Source organism: Tachyglossus aculeatus, chromosome 25 (assembly GCF_015852505.1).
Source record: "Tachyglossus aculeatus isolate mTacAcu1 chromosome 25, mTacAcu1.pri, whole genome shotgun sequence".
Taxonomy (NCBI): Eukaryota; Metazoa; Chordata; class Mammalia; order Monotremata; family Tachyglossidae; genus Tachyglossus; species Tachyglossus aculeatus.
In genome coordinates this window covers 5,308,509-5,327,995 of record NC_052090.1, presented here as the reverse complement: position 1 = coordinate 5,327,995, position 19,487 = coordinate 5,308,509, and the positions used below count along the sequence as shown (strand labels likewise).

The window sequence follows — 19,487 nt, the reverse complement described above, 5'->3', positions numbered from 1 at the left end:
GCAGAGCCGGATTTAGAAGCCAGGTCCTCTGATTCCCGGGCCCGTGCTCTATCCACTAGGCCATGCTGCTTCCCAAGGGTGTTTCCCGGGGGATAATAATAATAATAATGGCATTTATTAAGCGCTTACTATGTGCAAAGCACTGTTCTAAGCACTGAGTAGGTTACAAGGTGAGCAGGTTGTCCCACGGGGGGGCTGATAGTCTTCATCCCCATTTTCCAGATGAGGTCACTGAGATCCAGAGAAGTGAAGTGACTTGCCCAAAGTCACCCAGCTGACAGTTGGCGGAGCCGGGATTTGAACCCATGACCTCTGACTCCAAAGCCCGGGCTCTTTCCACTGAGCCACGCTGCTTCTCTAGATCCAGACCTGCATCTATGTGTATATGTTTGTACCTATTTATTACTCCATTTATTTATTTATTTTACTTGTACATATCTATTCTATTTATTTTATTTTGTTAATACGTTTGGTTTTGTTCTCTGTCTCCCCCTTCTAGACTGTGAGCCCACTGTTGGGTAGGGACCGTCTCTATATGTTGCCAACTTGTACTTCCCAAGAGCTTAGTACAGTGCTCTGCACACAGTAAGCGCTCAATAAATACGATTGATTGATTGACTGAATAAATCCGATTGAATGAATGAATTGAATGAATGAATGAATGAATGGGGATTAAGATTATGAGCCACCTGATTATTATTATGGACAATGATGATTATTATGGACAATCATCTTCTAGACTGTGAGCAAACTGTTGGGTAGGGACCGTCTCTATATGTTGCCAACTTGGACTTCCCAAGTGCTTAGTACAGTGCTCTGCACACAGTAAGTGCTCAATAAATCCGATTGAATGAATGAATTGAATGAATGAATGAATGGGGATTAAGATTATGAGCCCCCTGATTATTATTATGGACAATGATGATTATTATGGACAATCATCTTCTAGACAGTGAGCAAACTGTTGGGTAGGGACCGTCTCTATATGTTGCCAACTTGGAATTCCCAAGCGCTTAGTCCCGTGCTCTGCACACAGTAAGCGCTCAATAAATCCAATTCAATGAATGAATAGAATGAATGAATGGGGATTAAGATTATGAGCCCCCTGATTATTATTATGGATAATGATGATTATTATGGACAGTCATCTTCCAGACTGTGAGCCCACTGTTGGGTAGGGACCATCTCTACATGTTGCCAACTTGGACTTCCCAAGCGCTTAGTCCAGTGCTCTGCACACAGTAAGCGCTCAATAAATACGATTGAATGAATCATCTGTTTCCAAATGATTAACTTGTATCTACCCCACGGCTTAGTAATAATAATAATAATAACTATAATACTTGTTAAGTGCTTATTGTGTGCCAAGCACTGTTCTAAGCACTGGGGTAGATACAAATGAATCAGGTTGGACACAGTCCCTGTCCCACATTGGGCTCGCACTCTTAATCCCATTTTTTACAGATGAGGTAACCGAGACACAGAGAAATGAAGTGGCTTGCCCAAGGTCACACAGCAGACCAGCGGTGGAGTCGGGATTAGAACCCAAGACCTTCTCACTCCCAGGCCCGTGCTGCCCCATGCTGCTTCTCACTAAAAAAAATTCCTGTGTTTCTAAGTGGTGCTTTTATTACCAAAGCACCTTACATTAATCAGTTATTTACTCCTCCCCCTTCTAGACTGTGAGCCCACTGTTGGGTAGGGACTGTCTCTATATGTTGCCAACTTGGACTTCCCAAGCGCTCAGTACAGTGCTCTGCACACAGTAAGCGCTCAATAAATACGATTGAATGAATGAACTCCTCGCAACACCCCTGTGAGGTAGGGTTCGGATATAATTGTCCCCAGTTTACAGCTGGGGAAACTGAGGCGCGGGGCGGTTAAGTGGCTATCCCTAGGCCACCGAGGAAACAGGTGTCAGAGCCGGAACTTGAACCTGGATCGTGGCTCTCCCATCACGCCACGCTACGAGTACCTGAGACAGAATTAAGCGCTTAACAAATACCAACCATGTTTTGAACGTTTCGTTACGCGGCCACATTAAAAGACACCCACCGTGAATCCTTAGCCTTGTGGTAAATCGGCCCTTCTCCGGGGTTGGCTGGGACCAGGGGTTGAGCCGCTGAGATAACGGGCTGACGATGCCACGGATGGACCCGGTTGGAGTGACGGTTTTCCTGATCTTTCCCTCCAGCACGGCACGACGGTCCTGATGGTGGCTTCGTACGCCGGCCACGTCCAGTGCGTCCGAGAGCTAGTGTTGCAAGGAGCCGACATCAATCTCCAGAGAGAGGTGGGTTGCCGGGACCCCAGTGAAGGAGCGGCGAGGGTGGGGGGAGGGTGAGGTGGAGGCAGTTCGAGCTGGGCCTGGGGTTTTTGTGTGCATGTTTCTTTGTTTTACGGGAAGAAGAAGGAGGAGGAGGGGGAAGGGGAGGGGGAGGAGGAGGAGGAGGAGGGGGAGGAGGAGGAGGAGGAAGAAGAAGAAGAAGAAGAAGAAAAAGAGAAGAAGAAGAGAAGGAGGAAGAAGAAGAAGGGGGAGAAGAAGAAGAAGAAGAAGGAAGAAGAAGAAGGAAGAAGAAGAAGAATAGAAGAAGAAGAGAAGGAAGAAGAAGATGAAGAGAAGAAGAAAGAGGAAGAAGAAGAAGAAGAAGAAGGGAGAAGAAGAAGAAGGAAGAAGAAGAAGAGAAGAAGAAGAAGAGAAGGAAGAAGAAGAAGAAGAAGGGAGAAGAAGATGAAGAGAAGAAGAAGAAGAGAAGAAGGAGGAAGAAGAAGAAGAAGGGAGAAGAAGAAGAAGGAGGGAGAAGAAGAAGAAGGGAGAAGAAGAAGAAGAAGGGAGAAGAAGAAGGGAGAAGAAGGGAGAAGAAGAAGGGAGAAGAAGAAGAAGAAGAAGAAGAAGAAGAAGAAGAAGAAGAGGAAGAAGAAGAAGAAGAAGAAGAAGAAGAAGAAAATGAAGGAAGAAGAAGGAAGAAGAAGAAGAAGAGAAGAAGAAGGAAGTAGAAGACGGAAGAAGAAGAAGGGAAGAAGAAGAAGAAGGAGGGAGAAGAGGAAGAAGGGAGAAGAAGAAGAAGAGAAGAAGAAGGAAGTAGAAGACGGAAGAAGAAGAAGAGAAGAAGAAGAAGAAGGAGGGAGAAGAGGAAGAAGGGAGAAGAAGAAGAAGAAGAAGAGAATGAAGAAGAAGAAGAACAATAAGAAGAAGAAGAAGAAGAAGAAGAAGAAGAAGAAGAAGAAGAAGAAGAAGAAGAAGAAGAAGCAGCAGCGTGGCTTAATGGAAAGAGCCCAGGCTTTGGAGTCAGAGGTCATGGGTTCAAATCCCAGCTTCGCCCATTGTCAGCTGTGTGACTTTGGGCAAGTCACTTCACTTCTCTGGGCCTCAGTTCCCTCATCTGTAAAATGGGGATGAAGACTGTGAGCCCCCCGTGGGACAATCTGATCACCTTGTAGGCTCCCCAGCGCTTAGAACAGTGTTTTGCACGTAGTAAGTGCTTAATAAATATTATTATTATTATTATGCACACACTAAATGCTCAACAAATACAATTGAATTGAATTGTTCTGCACACAGTAAGCACTCAATAATTACAATTGAATGATAAATATTAATAAATATTATCATTATAAATATTATCATTATTACTTTGCACACACCAAGTGCTCAACAAATACAATTAAATTGAATTGTTCTGCACACAGTAAGTGCTCAATAACTACAGTAATTATTGGCTCATTGGAAAGAGCCCGGGCTTTGGAGTTATATATGTATATATGTTTGTACATATTTATTTATTTATTTATTTTACTTGTACCTATCTATTCTATTTATTTTATTTTGTTAGTATGTTTGGTTTTGTTCTCTGTCTCCCCCTTCTAGACTGTGAGCCCGCTGTTGGGTAGGGACCGTCTCTATGTGTTGCCAGCTTGTACTTCCCAAGCGCTCAGTCCAGTGCTCTGCACAGAGTAAGCGCTCAATAAATACGATTGATTGATTGATTGATTGATCGGAGTCAGAGGTCATGGGTTCCAATCCTGACTCCGCCAATTGTCAGCTGTGGGACTTGGGGCAAGTCGCTTCACTTCTCTGGGCCTCAGTGCCCTCATCTGTCAAATGGGGATGAAGACTGGGAGCCCCAAGTGGGACAACCTGATCACCGTGTATCCCCCCCAGCGCTTAGAACAGTGCTTTGCACATAGTAAGCGCTTAACAAATGCCAACATTATTATTATTATTATTATTATTATTATCCCCGTGGGTTGGGATGAGAGGAGAGTGGGGCCGCCCACTTCCAGCCCAAATTCAGCCCGTATCCAGCCTGAGTCCACCGCCCTCACCGCTCTGGCGGGTTCCGAGTTGGGCCGAGGGCCTGTACTGAGCGCCTTTCCCTCCAGTCAGGCACCACGGCTCTCTTCTTCGCCGCCCAGCAGGGCCACAACGATGTCGTCTGCTTCCTCTTCCAATTCGGGGCCTCTACTGAATTCCGGACGAAGGTAAGCTGTGCCGTCTCTGCCGCCGGGGGTGAGGGCGGTGGATGGGTCGGTGGGCAAGATTGGGCAGCGTTCGTGCATTCATTCAATCGTATTTATTGAGCGCTTCCTGTGTGCAGAGCACTGTACTAAGCGCTTGGGAAGTCCAAGTCGGCAACCTCTAGAGATGGTCCCTACCCAACAGCGGGCTCACAGTCTAGAAGGGGGAGACAGACAACAAAACATATTAACAAAATAAAATAAATAGAATAAATATGTACAGATAAAATAAATAGAATAATAAATATGTACAAACATATTCATTCATTCAATTGTATTTATTGAGCGCTTACTGTGTGCAGAGCACTGAACTAAGCACTTGGGAAGTAGAAGTCGGCAACATCTAGAGACGGTCCCTACCCAACAGCGGGCTCACAGTCTAGAGGGGGGAGACAAAAAAATGTACTAACAAAATAAAATAAATAGAATAAATATGTACAGATATAAATAGAGTAATGAATACGTACAAACATATTCATTCATTCGTATTTATTGAGCGCTTACTGTGTGCAGAGCACTGGACTAAGCGCTTGGGAAGTACAAGTCGGCAACATAGAGAGATGGTCCCTACCCAACAGTGGGCTCACAGTCTAGAAAAGGGAGACGGAGAACAAAACAAAACATGTTAACAAAATAAAATATATAGAATAAATATGTACAAATAAAATAGAGTAATAAATATGTACAAACATTCATTCATTCATTCAATTGTATTTATTGAGCGCTTACTGTGTGCAGAGCACTGAACTAAGCACTTGGGAAGTAGAAGCTGGCAACATATAGAGACGGTCCCTACCCAACAGCGGGCTCACTGTCTAGAAGGGGAAGACAGACAAGAAAACAAAACATATTAACAAAATAAAATAAATAGAATAAATATGTACAAATAAAATAGAGTAATAAATACGTACAAACATATGTGCATATATACAGGTGCTGTGGGGAGGGGAAGGAGGTCTAGACTGTGAGCCCACTGTCTAGACCCATACAGAGTCTCTATATGTCACCAACTTGGACTTCCCAAGCGCTTAGTACAGTGCTCTGCACACAGTAAGCGCTCAATAAATACGATTGAATAAATGAATGATTGTGGGGCGACAGGGTCTGATCGTGGGGCGATGGGGTCTGATTGTGGGGCGATGGGGTCTGATCGTGGGGCGATGGGCTCTGATCAATATGTTGATACCAAGTTGATAGCAATATGATCAATATGCTGCCGACTTGTACTTCCCAAGCGCTTAGTACAGTGCTCTGCACACAGTAATGCTCAATAAATACGATTGAATGAATGAATGATTGTGGGATGACAGGCTCTGATCGTGGGGCGATGGGGTCTGATTGTGGGGCGATGGGGTCTGATCGTGGGGCGATGGGGTCTGATCGTGGGGCGATGGGGTGTGATTGTGGGGCGATGGGGTGTGATTGTGTGGCGATGGGGTGTGAAATGTGGGGCGATGGGGTGTGAATGTGGGGCGATGGGGTCTGATTGATCTTATTTTGTTAATATTCATTCATTTCATTTGTTCATTCAATCGTATTTTGTTCTCTGTCTCCCCCTTCTAGACTGTGAGCCCACTGCTGGGTAGGGACCGTCTCTATTTGTTGCCGACTCGTACTTCCCAAGCGCTTAGTACAGTGCTCTGCACACAGTAAGCGCTCACTAAATACGACTGAATGAATGAATGACTGTGGGGCGACGGGGTCTGATCGTGGGGCGATGGGGTGCGATTGGGTGGCAATGGGGTCTGGTTGTGGGGCGATGGGGTCTGATTGTGGGGCGATGATGTATGATTGTGGGGCAATGGGGTGTGATTGTGGGGCGATGGGGTGTGATTGTGGGGCGACGGGGTCTGATTGTGGGGCGATGGAGCGGGGAGGGACATGCTGACCGTCCATCGTCTATAATGGCCGTTCTCTCCGCGTGGGGTGGGTCAGGACGGAGGTTCGGCCTTGCTGGCGGCCAGCCAGTATGGACACCGGGAGGTGGTGAAGACGCTCCTGAAGCACGGCGCCAACATCCACGACCAGCTCTACGTGAGTGCGGCCTGCAGCAGGCCCCAGGGGCCCGCCTGTCTGCCTCTTGTATTACTCTATTTATTTTACTTGTACATATCTATTTTATTGATTTTATTTTGTTAATAATAATAATGATAATGGCATTTATTAAGCGCTTACTATGTGCAAAACACTGTTCTAAGCACTGGGGTAGATACAAGGTAATTGGGTTGTCCCACACGGGGCTCACAGTCTTCATCCCCATTTTACAGACGAGGGAACTGAGGCCCAGAGAAGTGAAGTGACTTGCCCAAAGTCACCCAGCTAACAAGTGGCGCAGCCAGAATTTGAACCCATGGCCTCTGACTCCAAAGCCCGGGCTCTTTCCACTGAGCCACGCTGCCTCCCCCTTCTAGACTGTGAGCCCACTGTTGGGTAGGGACCGTCTCTATATGTTGCCAACTTGTACTTCCCAAGCGCTTAGTCCAGTGCTCCGCACACAGTAAGCACTCAATAAATACGACTGATTGATTGATTGTCTCTATATGTTGCCAACTTGGACTTCCCAAGAGCTTAGTCCAGTGCGCCGCACACAGTAAGCGCTCAATAAATACGATTGATTGATTGTCTCTATATGTTGCCAACTTGTACTTCCCAAGCGCTTAGTACAGTGCTCCGCACACAGTAAGCGCTCAATAAATACGATTGATTAATTGATTGTCTCTATATGTTGCCAACTTGCACTTCCCAAGTGCTTAGTACAGTGCTCCGCACACAGTAAGCGCTCAATAAATACGATTGATTGATTGATCTTATTTTGTTAATATTCATTCATTTCATTCGTTCATTTGACTTCCCAATCAATCAATCAATCGTATTTATCGAGCGCTTACTGTGTGCAGAGCACTGTACTAAGCGCTTGGGAAGTCCAAGTTGGCAACATAGAGAGACGGTCCCTACCCAACAGTGGGCTCACAGTCTAGAAGGGGGAGACAGAGAACAAAATGAAACATATTAACAAAATAAAATAAATTTAGACTGTGAGCCCACTGTTGGGTAGGGACTGTCTCTATATGTTGCCAATTTGTACTTCCCAAGCGCTTAGTACAGTGCTCCGCACATAGTAAGCGCTCGATAAATACGATTGATGATGATGAAATAGAATAGATATGTACAAGTAAAATAAAGAAATAAATAAATAGAGTAATAAATATGTACAAACATATATACATATCTCCAGGTGCTGTGGGGAAGGGAAGGAGGTAAGATGGGGGGGATGGAGAGGGGGACGAGGGGGAGAGGAGGGAAGGGGCTCAGTCTGGGAAGGCCTCCTGGAGGAGGTGAGCGCTCAGTAGGGCCTTGAAGGGAGCACTTAGTACAGTGCTCTGCACACAGTAAGCGCTCAGTAAATACAAGAAGGATAATGATAATAATAATAATAATAATAATAATAATAATAATAATGGCATTTACTAAGCGCTTACTATGTTCAGAGCACTGTTCTAAGCGCTGGGGAGGTTACAAAGTGATCAGGTTGTCCCACATGGGGCTCACAGTCTTAATCCCCATTTTACAGATGAGATCACTGAGAAGGATAATAATAATAATAATAATAATAATAATAATAATAATGATGATGACATTTATTAAGCGCTTACACAGTCTTAATCCCCATTTTACAGATGAGGTAACTGAGAAGGATAATACTAATAATAATAATGATGGCATTTCTTAAGCACTTACTATGTGCAAAGCACTGTTCTAAGCGCTGGGGAGGTTACAAGGTGATCAGGTTGTCTCACGGGGGGCTCAAGTCTTAATCCCCATTTTACAGATGAGGGAACTGAGAAGGATAATAATAATAATAATAATAAAATAATGGCATTTCTTAAGCGCTTACTATGTGCAAAGCACTGTTCTAAGCGCTGGGGAGGTTACAAGGTGATCAGGTTGTCTCACGGGAGGCTCAAGTCTTAATCCCCATTTTACAGATGAGGTAACTGAGAAGGATAATAATAATAATAATGATGGTATTTATTAAGCGCTTACTATGTGCAAAGCACTGTTCTAAGCGCTGGGGAGGTTACAAGGTGATCAGGTTGTCTCACGGGGGGCTCACAGTCTTCATCCCCATCTTACAGATGAGGGAACTGAGAAGGATAATAATAATAATAATAATGATGGCATTTCTTAAGCGCTTACTATGTGCAAAGCACTGTTCTAAGCACTGGGGAGGTTACAAGGTGATCAGGTTGTCTCACGGGGGGCTCACAGTCTTAATCCCCATTTTACAGATGAGGGAACTGAGAAGGACAATAATAATAATAATAATAATAATAATAATGGCATTTCTTAAGCGCGTACTATGTGCAAAGCACTGTTCTAAGCACTGGGGAGGTTACAAAGTGATCAGGTTGTCCCACATGGGGCTCACAATCTTAATCCCCATTTTACAGATGAGGTAACTGAGAAGGATAATAATAATAATAATAATAATAATAATAATGATGGCATTTATTAAGCCCTTACAGTCTTAATCCCCATTTTACAGATGAGGTAACTGAGAAGGATAATAATAATAATAGTGGCATTTATTAAGCGCTTACTATGTTCAAAGCACTGTTCTAAGCGCTGGGGAGGTTACAAGGTGATCGGGTTGTCCCACAGGGGGCTCACAGTCTTAATCCCCATTTTCCAGATGAGGTCACTGAAATGCCATCATTACGAAGTCATTCCCAAGCGCTTAGTGCAGTGCTCTGCACACAGTAAGCGCTCAATAAATACGACTGAGCGGATGAAAAAGCAACCTTTTCTGGAGATTTCTGCACAAAAGATTGGTCTTCTCCCCCATCCCGCCTCGGATTGGATTTGCTCCTGTGGGATCTGAGACTTAATATTTCGATTTCTTTCCTTCCCCCGACTCTCCCCGGTTCAGGATGGGGCCACCGCTCTCTTCTTAGCGGCCCAGGGAGGCTACTTGGATGTCATCCGATTGCTGCTGTCTTCGGGGGCGAAAGTGAACCAGACGAGGCAGGTAATGTCCGTCCGTCCGTCCTGGTTACGAGAACCTGTCCGGCTTGGGGCCTAGTTTTAACTGTGGAGGCTTTATTCCCCTACGACTAATCCGTGACTCTGCCTCGGTTTACCGCGTTTAAAAATGACAACTGTGGTTTTTTCGGAGCGCTTACTCTACGCCGCACATTGTAGCAGCTGCCGTTCACTCCGGGCAGACACAGTCCGGCCCCTCACAGGGCTCACGGTCTAAGAGAGAGTTCCTGATCAATCAATCAATCAATCAATCGTATTTATTGAGCGCTTACTGTGTGCAGAGCACTGGACTAAGCTCTTGGGAAGTACAAGCTGGCAACATATAGAGACAGTCCCTACCCAGCAGCGGGCTCACAGTCTAGAAGGGGGAGACAGACGACAAAACCAAACATACTAACAAAATAAAATAAATAGAATAGGTATGTATAAGTAAAATAAATAAATAAATAAATAGAGTAATAAATATGTACAAACATATATACATATATACAGGTGCTGTGGGGAAGGGAAGGAGGTAAGATGGGGGGGATGGAGGGGGGATGAGGGGGAGAGGAAGGAAGGGGCTCAGTCTGGGGAGGCACAGATGAGGTCACTGAGGCCCAGAGAAGTGAAGTGACTTCCCCAAGGTCACACAGCAGACACGTGGGGGAGCCGGGATTAGAACCCAGGGCTTTCCAACTCCCGGGCCCGTGCTCTACCCACTATGCCGTGCTCCTTCTAAACCCGCGTTTCACCTACTCCCCCTTCCTTCAACATTGCCCTGGCACTCAGTCAGTCCATCAGTCAATCATATTTAATCAATCAATCAATCGTATTTATTAAGCGCTTACTGTGTGCAGAGCACTGTACTAAGCGCTTGGGAAGGACAAGTTGGCAACATATAGAGACGGTCCCTGCCCAACAGCGGGCTCACAGTCTAGAAATTGAGGGCTTACCGTGTGCTGAGCACTGTACTAACTGCTCCAGAGAGTACGTGATAACAATATAACAGACACATTCCCTGCCTATAACACGCTTACAGTCTAGAGGTCCTTGCTATTCCCCTCACCCTCATTCATTCATTCATGCATTCAATCATACTTATTGAGCGCTTACTGTGTGCAGAGCACTTGGGAAGTCCAAGTTGGCAACATATAGAGACGGTCCCTACCCAACAGCGGGCTCATGGTCTAGAAGGGGGACACACAGAACAAAACAAAACATATTTACAAAATAATATAAATAGGATAAAGATGTACAAATAAAATAATCAATACAGTAATAAATATGTACAAGCATATATCCAGGTGCTGTGGGGAGGGTGAGGAGGGGGAGAGGAAGGAGGGGGCTCAGTCTGGGAAGGCCTCCTGGAGGAGGTGAGCTCTCAGTTATCTTGTTATCAGTTATCTTGTATTTAGCACAGTGCTTGTCACCTGGCAAGCATTTAACAAATACCTCCATTATTATTAGTAATAATAATAATAATAATGGCATTTATTAAGCGCTTACTATGTGCAAAGCACCGTTCTAAGCACTGGGGAGGTTATGAGGTGATCAGGTTGCCCCACGGTGGGCAGGGGGGGCGCACAGTCTTCATCCCCATTTTCCAGATGAGGTAACTGAGGCCCAGAGAAGTGAAGTGACTTGCCCAAAGTCACCCAGCTGACAACTGGCGGAGCTGAGATTTGAACCCATGACCTCTGACTCCAAAGCCCGGGCTCCTTCCACTGAGCCACGCTGCTTCTCATAGTAGGTGCCCAATCCAGTGTTCTGCCCTCAGCAGAGCCTCAGCTCTCTCTTCTGTGAAGTGGAGATTCAGCCAATCGATCAATCAATCAATTGTATTTATTGAGCGCTTACTGTGTGCAGAGCACTGTACTAAGCGCTTGGGAAGTCCAAGTTGGCAACATATAGAGACAGTCCCTACCCAACAGTGGGCTCACAGTCGTTCGATTGAAATTTATCGAGCACTTTTACTGTGTGCAGAGCACTGTACTAAGTGCTCGGGAGAGGACGATACGGCAATAAACAGTCACGTTCCCTGCCCACAGCGGGCTTACAGTCTAGAGTGGGGGAGGCAGACATCAGTACAAATAAATAAAATTATACCTGTTCTCCCTCCTACCTAGACTGTGAGCCCCATGTGGGATCTGATTATCTTGTATCTGCCCCGGCACTTAGTACAGTACTTGGCGCATAATAAGCACTTAGAAATTACCACAATTATTATTAGTAGTAGTAGTAGTAGTAGTAACAGGTCATCAGTCCAGTGTTTTTCATACAGTAGGCAACCAGTACGACGTTCTGCCTTCCATAGACGTCCAGAACAGCGTGGTGTTGCAGAGCGTTGATGGATTGACTGACTAGAGAAGCAGCGTGGCTCAGTAGGAAGAGCCCGGGCTTTGGAGTCAGAGGTCATGGGTTCAAATCCCGGCTCTGCCCATTTTCAGCTGGGTGACTTTGGGCCAGTCACTTCACTTCTCTGGGCCTCAGTTCCCTCATCTGGAAAATGGGGATGAAGACTGTGAGCCCCCGTGGGACAACCTGATCACCTTGTAACCTCCCCAGCACCTAGAACAGTGCAATGCACATAGTAAGCGCTTAATAAATGCCATTATTATTATTATTATTATAAATGTTTGGCCCACGCTTCTCCCCATCTCCGCAAGGAGTCTGACACGGTGGGATCTGCCTGCCAAACCGCATGGCTCCCAATGCCAACAGTTGATGCCTTCTCACTGTACCTTCTCGACTGTGAGCCCACTGTTGGGTAGGGACCGTCTCTATATGTTGCCAACTTGGACTTCCCAAGCGCTTAGTACAGTGCTCCGCACACAGTAAGCGCTCAATAAATACCATTGATTGATTGATTGTACCTCAATCTCTTCTACCTCTATCTCTTCTACCCCACTGTTGGGTAGGGACTGTCTCTATATGTTGCCAATTTGTACTTCCCAAGCGCTTAGTACAGTGCTCTGCACATAGTAAGCGCTCAATAAGTACGATTGATGATGATGATGATGATATCTCGCCGCCGACCTCTCGCCCGCATCCTATCCCTGATCTGGACCGCCTTCCCTCCTCACATCAGACGGATAATTACTCTCCCCCCCTTCAAAGCCTTATTGAAGGCACATCTCTCCCAAGATTCATTCAATCGTATTTACTGAGCGCTTACTCTCCTCTTCTCCCACTTCCTCTGTGTCTCCGATCACCTTGTATCCTCCCCAGGGCTTAGAACAGTGCTTTGCACATAGTAAGCGCTTAACAAATGCCATTATTATTATTATTATTATTACTCATCCCCTCCTTCCAGCCCCACGGCACTTTTGTCCCTATCTGTAATTGTATTTATTTATACTAATGTCGGTCTCCCCCTCCTAGACTGCGAACTCGTTATGGGCAGGGAATGTGTCTGTTATAATTGTACCGTCCTCTCCCAAGTGCTTAGTATAGTACTGTGCACACGGCAGATGCTCACAGTAATCGTACTAATTGACAGACTCTGCACACAGTAAATGCTCTTTTAATACGATTGACTAACGGCGGGGATTTTTTTTTCCCGCAGGACGGGACGGCGCCTCTGTGGATCGCGTCCCAGATGGGGCACAGCGAGGTGGTGCGGGTGATGCTCTTGCGAGGAGCGGACCACGACGCTGCCCGGACGGTGAGCCTGTCGGGATGCGGAGTGGGCAGGCCGCGATCGGTCCCCATCATCATTGCCATTATCATTATTATTATTATTATTATTATCATCGGGTCGAAAAACAGTGGCGTCTCTGGGGACGCCTGCCAGGGTGGCACGCCCCGGAAGACTTACCGTTATCCTGGTCACTTCCCCAGCCTGTCACAGCCTCATCTCCTCGCTTTTCTCCACCACGCCGCCTGGATAATAATAATAATAATAATGATGATGGCATTTGGTGAGCGCTTACTACGTGCAAAGCACTGCTCTAAGCGCTGGGGAGGATACAAGGTGATCAGATTGTCCCGCATGGGGCTCACGGTCTTAATCCCCATCTTACAGCCTGGATGATTCACTTCACTTCACTTCACCTCTTTCCGGCCGTCACTCGAGTAGAGTGAGGCAGAGCGGAGTGGCTTCCCTTTCTTAATTTTCACGGTTGAACGAGAAGCACCCACGGCCTAGTGGATAGAGCCCGCGCCTCAGAGGCAGAAGGACGTGGATTCTAATCCTGCCTCTGCCACTCGTCTGCTGTGGGACCTTGGGCCAGTCACTTCACTTTTCTATGCCTCAGTTGCCTCGTCTGTAAAATGGGGGTTAAGACCGTGAGCCCCGTGTGGGTCACTCATTCATTCATTCAGTCAGTCAGTCGTATTAATTGGGCACATACTGCGTGAAGAGCGAGGACGTGGATTCTAATCCTCGCTCTGCCATTTGTCTTCTAGGCCTCAGTTGCCTCATCTGTAAAATGGGGATTAAGACCGTGAGCCCCATGTGGGACATTCATTCATTCAGTCAGTCAGTCGTATTAATTGGGCACACACTGCGTGAAGAGCGAGGACGTGGATTCTAATCCTTGCTCCGCCATTTGTCTTCTAGGCCTCAGTTGCCTCATCTGCAAAATGGGGGTTAAGACCGTGAGCCCCGTGTGGGACATTCGTTCATTCATTCAGTCAGTCGTATTAATTGGGCACACACTGCGTGAAGAGCGAGGACGTGGATTCTAATCCTCGCTCTGCCATTTGTCTTCTAGGCCTCAGTTGCCTCATCTGTAAAATGGGGGTTAAGACCGTGAGCCCCGTGTGGGACATTCATTCATTCATTCAATTCATTCAGTCGTATTTATTGGGCACGTACTGCGTGAAGAGCCCTGTACAGTACAATAATAAACATTCATTCATTCAGTCGTATTTATTGAGCGCTTACTGTGTGCAGATCACTGTACTAAGGGCTTGGGAAGAACAGGTCGGCAACGTATAAGAGACGGTCCCTACCCAACAACGGGCTTACAGTCTAGAAGGGGGAGACAGACAACAAAATAAAACATGTAGACATTCCCTGCCCACAGTGAGCAGGGACAGGGACTGTGTCCCACCAAATTTTCTTGAATTTCTTGTGCAGTGCCTAGCACATAGTAAGCACTTAAATACCCCAATTATTATGATTGTTCTAATCCTGACAGCAAGGTTGTCGCTCCAGTCCTTCAGCGCATGCTCGTCTGCCCCGGGCGGATCACCGGGAAGGCACGTGGTTCTCATTTCGGGCCCACGGAGAGGGTGGAGGGTTGAATTTCAGGATTTCAGGTCCACGGCGCCGGTGGGGTCCTGCGGTCCCTGACCGGGCTGCGCGTCCCTGTCTCGGTTAAGGACGGCACCACGGCCCTGCTCAAGGCGGCCAACAAAGGCTACAACGACGTCATCGAGGAGCTTCTTAAGTTCTCTCCCACCCTCGGCATTCTGAAGGTCAGTGGGGACGAGGGGCCCGGATACTCAGGGCACGGGCCCCAAATGGGGCAGGAGTGTGGCCCAATCAATCAATCATCAATCGTATTTATTGAGCAATTACTGTGTGCAGAGCGCTGTACTAAACGCTTGGGAAGTACGAGTTGGCAACATCTAGAGACGGTCCCTACCCAAAAGTGGGCTCACAGTCTAGAAGGGGGAGACGGACAACAAAACAAAACACGTAGACATTCCCTGCCCACGATGACTGTGTCCCTGGAATGGAAAGAACCCAGAGCTGGGAATCAGGGGACCCGGCTTCTAATCCTGGCTCTACCATTTAATAATAATAATGATAATGGCATTTATTAAGCACTTACTAATAACTCCAACTAACTCTGCCTCTTGGGGGGCTGGGAGGGGGGAAGAGCAGAGGGAGCCAAGACAGGGTGATACCGAAGGGACTGGGAGAAGAGGAAAGGGGGGATGTAGTCAGGGAAGCCTTCTTGGAGGAGATGTGCTTTCAGTAAGGCTCTGAATAATAATAATAATAATAATGGCATTTATTAAGCACTTACTATGTGCAAAGCACCGTTCTAAGCACTGGGGAGGTTACAAGATGATCAGGTTGTCCCACGGGGGGCTCACAGTCTTCATCCTCATTTTCCAGAAGAGGGACCTGAGGCCCAGAGAAGTGAAGTGACTCGCCCAAAGTCACCCAGCTGACAAGTGGCGGAGCCGGGATTTGAACCCATGACCTCCGACTCCAAAGCCCGTGCTCTTTTCCACTGAGCCACGCTGCTCCTCCATTTGCCTGCTGTGTGACCTTGGGCGAGTCACTTCACTTCTCTGGGCCTCGGTTTCCTCATCTGGAAATTGGGGACAAGATGCTGCCCTCCTTCCCCGGCTGACTGTGGGTTAGAGGCCGAGTCTGACCCGGTTATCTTGGGTGCACCCCAGTGATGCCCGGAGTTGGGGGCACCAGGAGGGGTTGCTGAGTTAGAGCGGGGCAGGAGGGAGAGCAGGACATTGAGAAACAGTCTATAGAGAAGCAGCGTGGCTCAGTGGAAAGAGCCCGGGCTTTGGAGTCAGAGGTCATGGGTTCAAATCCTGGCTCCGCCACTTGTCAGCTGGGTGACTTTGGGCAAGTCACTTCACTTCTCTGGGCCTCAGTTCCCTCATCTGTCAAATGGGGATTAAGACTGTGAGCCCCCCGTGGGACAACCTGATCACCTTGTGACCTCACCAGTGCTTAAAACGGTGCTTTGCACATAGTAAGCGCTTAATAAATGCCATCATTATTATTATTATTATTATTATTATATGTTTCCTGGAGGCACCAGACACACAAATCTGTGTTTGTGAGGCTTCTCCAATGTCCCCTGTGCACGCACACAAACAAACACACAGCCCCCCGAGGGGCAGAGACCAGATCTAATTCCCTCCTGCGTATTCTCTCAGCACGCTGTTTAGTCGTATTTATTGAGCGCTTACTGGGAGAGCGAAATACAACAATAAGCAGTCACATTCCCTGCCCACAACGAGCTTACAGTCTAGAGAAGCAGCGTGGCTCAGCGGAAAGAGCCCGGGCTTTGGAGCCAGAGGTCATGGGTTCAAACCCCGGCTCCACCAGTTGTCAGCTGGGTGACTTTGGGCAGGCCACTTAATCAATCAATCAATCGTATTTACTGAGCGCTTACTGTGTGCAGAGCACTGTATTAAGCGCTTGGTAAGTACAAGTTGGCAACATATAGAGACAGTCCCTACCCAACATCATCATCATCAATCGTATTTATTAAGCGCTTACTGTGTGCAGAGCACTGCACACTCCAACAGTGGGCTCACAGTCTAAAAGGGGGAGACAGAGAACAAAACCAAACATACTAACAAAATAAAATAAATAGAATAGATATGTACAAGTAAAAGAAATAGAGTAATAAATATGTACAAACATATATATACATATATACAGGTGCTGTGGGGAAGGGAAGGAGGTAGATGGGCTCACAGTCTAGAAGGGGGAGACAGAGGACAAAACCAAACATATTAACAAAATAAAATAGATAGAATAGATATGTACAAGTAAAATAAATAAATAGAGTAATAAACATGTACAAACCTATATACATATATACAGGTGCTGTGGGGAAGGGAAGGAGGTAAGAGGGGCTCACAGTCTAGAAGGGGGAGACAGAGAACAAAACCAAACATATTAACAAAATAAAATAAATAGAATAGATATGTACAAGTAAAATAAATAGAGTAATAAACATGTACAAACCTATATACATATATACAGGTGCTGTGGGGAAGGGAAGGAGGTAAGGTGGGGGGGATGGAGAGGAGAAGGACTTAACTTCTCTGTGCCTCAGTTCCCTCATCTGTCAAATGGGGATGAAGACTGTGAGCCCCCCCGTGGGACAACCTGATCACCTTGTAACCTCCCCAGCGCTTACAACAGTGCTTTGCACAGAGCAAGCGCTTAATCAATGCCATCACTATTATTATTAAATGATCCAATTTGTACTTCCCAAGCGCTTAGTACAGTGCTCTGCACATAGTAAGCGCTCAATAAATACAATTGATGATGATGATGATTATTCGAGGGGGAGACGGACATTACAACAGTGCTTTGCACATAGTAAGCGCTTAATCAATGCCATCACTATTATTATCAGAGGGGGAGACAGACATTAATGTAAATACAGTTAAAAGTGGATATAAAGTGCTCTGCACGCAGCAAGCGCTTACTAAAGATGACGGATTGCTGGATGGATCGACCGAGGCGCATCTCGGTCCACTGACCGTCTGTCGTCTTGCTCCTAGAACGGCACGTCGGCCCTGCACGCCGCGGTTCTTAGCGGCAACATCCGAGCGGTGACTCTCCTCCTGGAGGCGGGGGCCGATCCGGCCCTCCGAAACAAGGTACCCCAGTCCCCAAACCTGGCGGGCGCTCCGGTATCAATCCTTCGGTGGTATTTATTGAGCGTTTACAGCACACAGAGAACTGGAATTAGTGCTTGGGAAAGCAGAATAAAACAGAGTTGGTAGACTCGGATCCTTCCAACTCCCAGGACTAGGCCGCACTGCTTGTCGTCTTCGTCATCCTCACCCAAGGTGTTTATCGTCATCATCATCATCAATCGTATTTATTGAGCGCTTGCTATGTGCAGAGCACTGTACTAAGCGCTTGGGAAGTCCAAGTTGGCAACATATGGAGACAGTCCCTACCCAACAGTGGGCTCACAGTCTAAAAGGGGGAGACGGAGAACAAAACCAAACATACTAACAAAATAAAATAAATAGAATAGATATGTACAAATAAAATAAATAAATAGAGTAATAAATATGTAGAAACATATATACATATATACAGGTGCTGTGGGGAAGGGAAGGAGGTAAGATTGGGGGGATGGAGAGGGGGATGAGGGGGAGAGGAAGGAAGGGGCTCAGTCTGGGAAGGCCATATATATATATATATTATATATATATATATATATAATTATAATAATAATAATAACAATAATAATAATAATGGCATTTATTAAGCGCTTACTATGTGCAAAGCAGAGGAAGTAGCGTGGCCTAGTGGGCATGGGAGTTGGAAGGATCTGAGTTCTAATCCCGGCTCCACCACTTGTCCGCTTTCACTTCCCTGGGCTTCAGTTACCTCATCTACAAAATGGGAATTAAGACTGTGAGCCCCATATGGGACAGGGACTGTGTCCAACCTGATTAGCTTGTGTCCGCTCCAACGCTCAGAGCAGGGCCTGGCGCATAGTGAGCGCTGAACAAATACCATTATTATTAAGCATGGCTTGAGAGGATGAGAGGATAAGAGTAGTCAAGGCCCTGCCGTTAACTCTCCACTCCCCGGTGAACCCCAGGATGTTGGAAGCCGACATTTAGGAAGGTCGCTGCTGGAGTTTCCTTTTCTTTAATCGAGAAGCAGCGTGGCTCAGTGGTAAGAGCAGGGGCTTTGGAGTCAGAGGTCGCGGGTTCAAATCCCGGCTCTGCCAGTTGTCGGCTGTGTGACTTTGGGCAAGTCGCTTAACTTCTCTGGGCCTCAGTTACCTCATCTGTAAAATGGGGATTAAGACTGTGAGCCCCCCCCGTGGGACAACCTGATCACCTTGTATCTACCCCAGCGCTTAGAACAGTGCTTTGCACATAGTAAGCACTTAATAAATGCCATTATTATTATTATTTAATCATGGGTAAGTCGATGCCGACCTCATCGTTTGGGCTTTGCCGGTTTCAGGCTGGAATCCCAACTAAGGCCTCTGGGCCCTCCTGCATCCCACAGACGTGCGTTTTTATTTGTTTCAGGCCAACGAACTGCCGGCAGAGCTCACCAAAAACGAGCACATCCTGAGTCTCCTCCGAACGAAAGGAACCCCCTGGAAATCCTAATGCAGCTCCACGTCCGAGAAGGCCAGCCCCATCCACGTCGGAACCGGGACCAAACTGGGCTGGAATACGGACCGGGCTGTGTGGGTCGGGAAGCATTCTCGAAAGAGCTGGCTCGGGAGCAGGATTGA

The 19,487-nt window shown here is 46.7% G+C and overlaps 1 protein-coding gene across 1 annotated transcript in view; it reads left to right on the top strand.

Annotated features, from left to right (window-relative positions):
• The window catches only part of ANKRD29 (ankyrin repeat domain 29), a 32,923-nt gene extending 13,494 nt beyond the window's left edge, over positions 1-19,429 (top strand). Inside the window, exons 3-10 of the mRNA XM_038766709.1 lie at positions 2,195-2,293; positions 4,384-4,482; positions 6,454-6,552; positions 9,449-9,547; positions 13,109-13,207; positions 14,872-14,967; positions 17,773-17,871; positions 19,276-19,429. Coding sequence (XP_038622637.1) covers positions 2,195-2,293; positions 4,384-4,482; positions 6,454-6,552; positions 9,449-9,547; positions 13,109-13,207; positions 14,872-14,967; positions 17,773-17,871; positions 19,276-19,359 — 774 coding nt within the window. The 3' untranslated portion in view covers positions 19,360-19,429. The remainder of the gene's footprint in view (positions 1-2,194; positions 2,294-4,383; positions 4,483-6,453; positions 6,553-9,448; positions 9,548-13,108; positions 13,208-14,871; positions 14,968-17,772; positions 17,872-19,275) is intronic.
• The last annotated feature ends 58 nt before the right edge of the window (positions 19,430-19,487 follow it).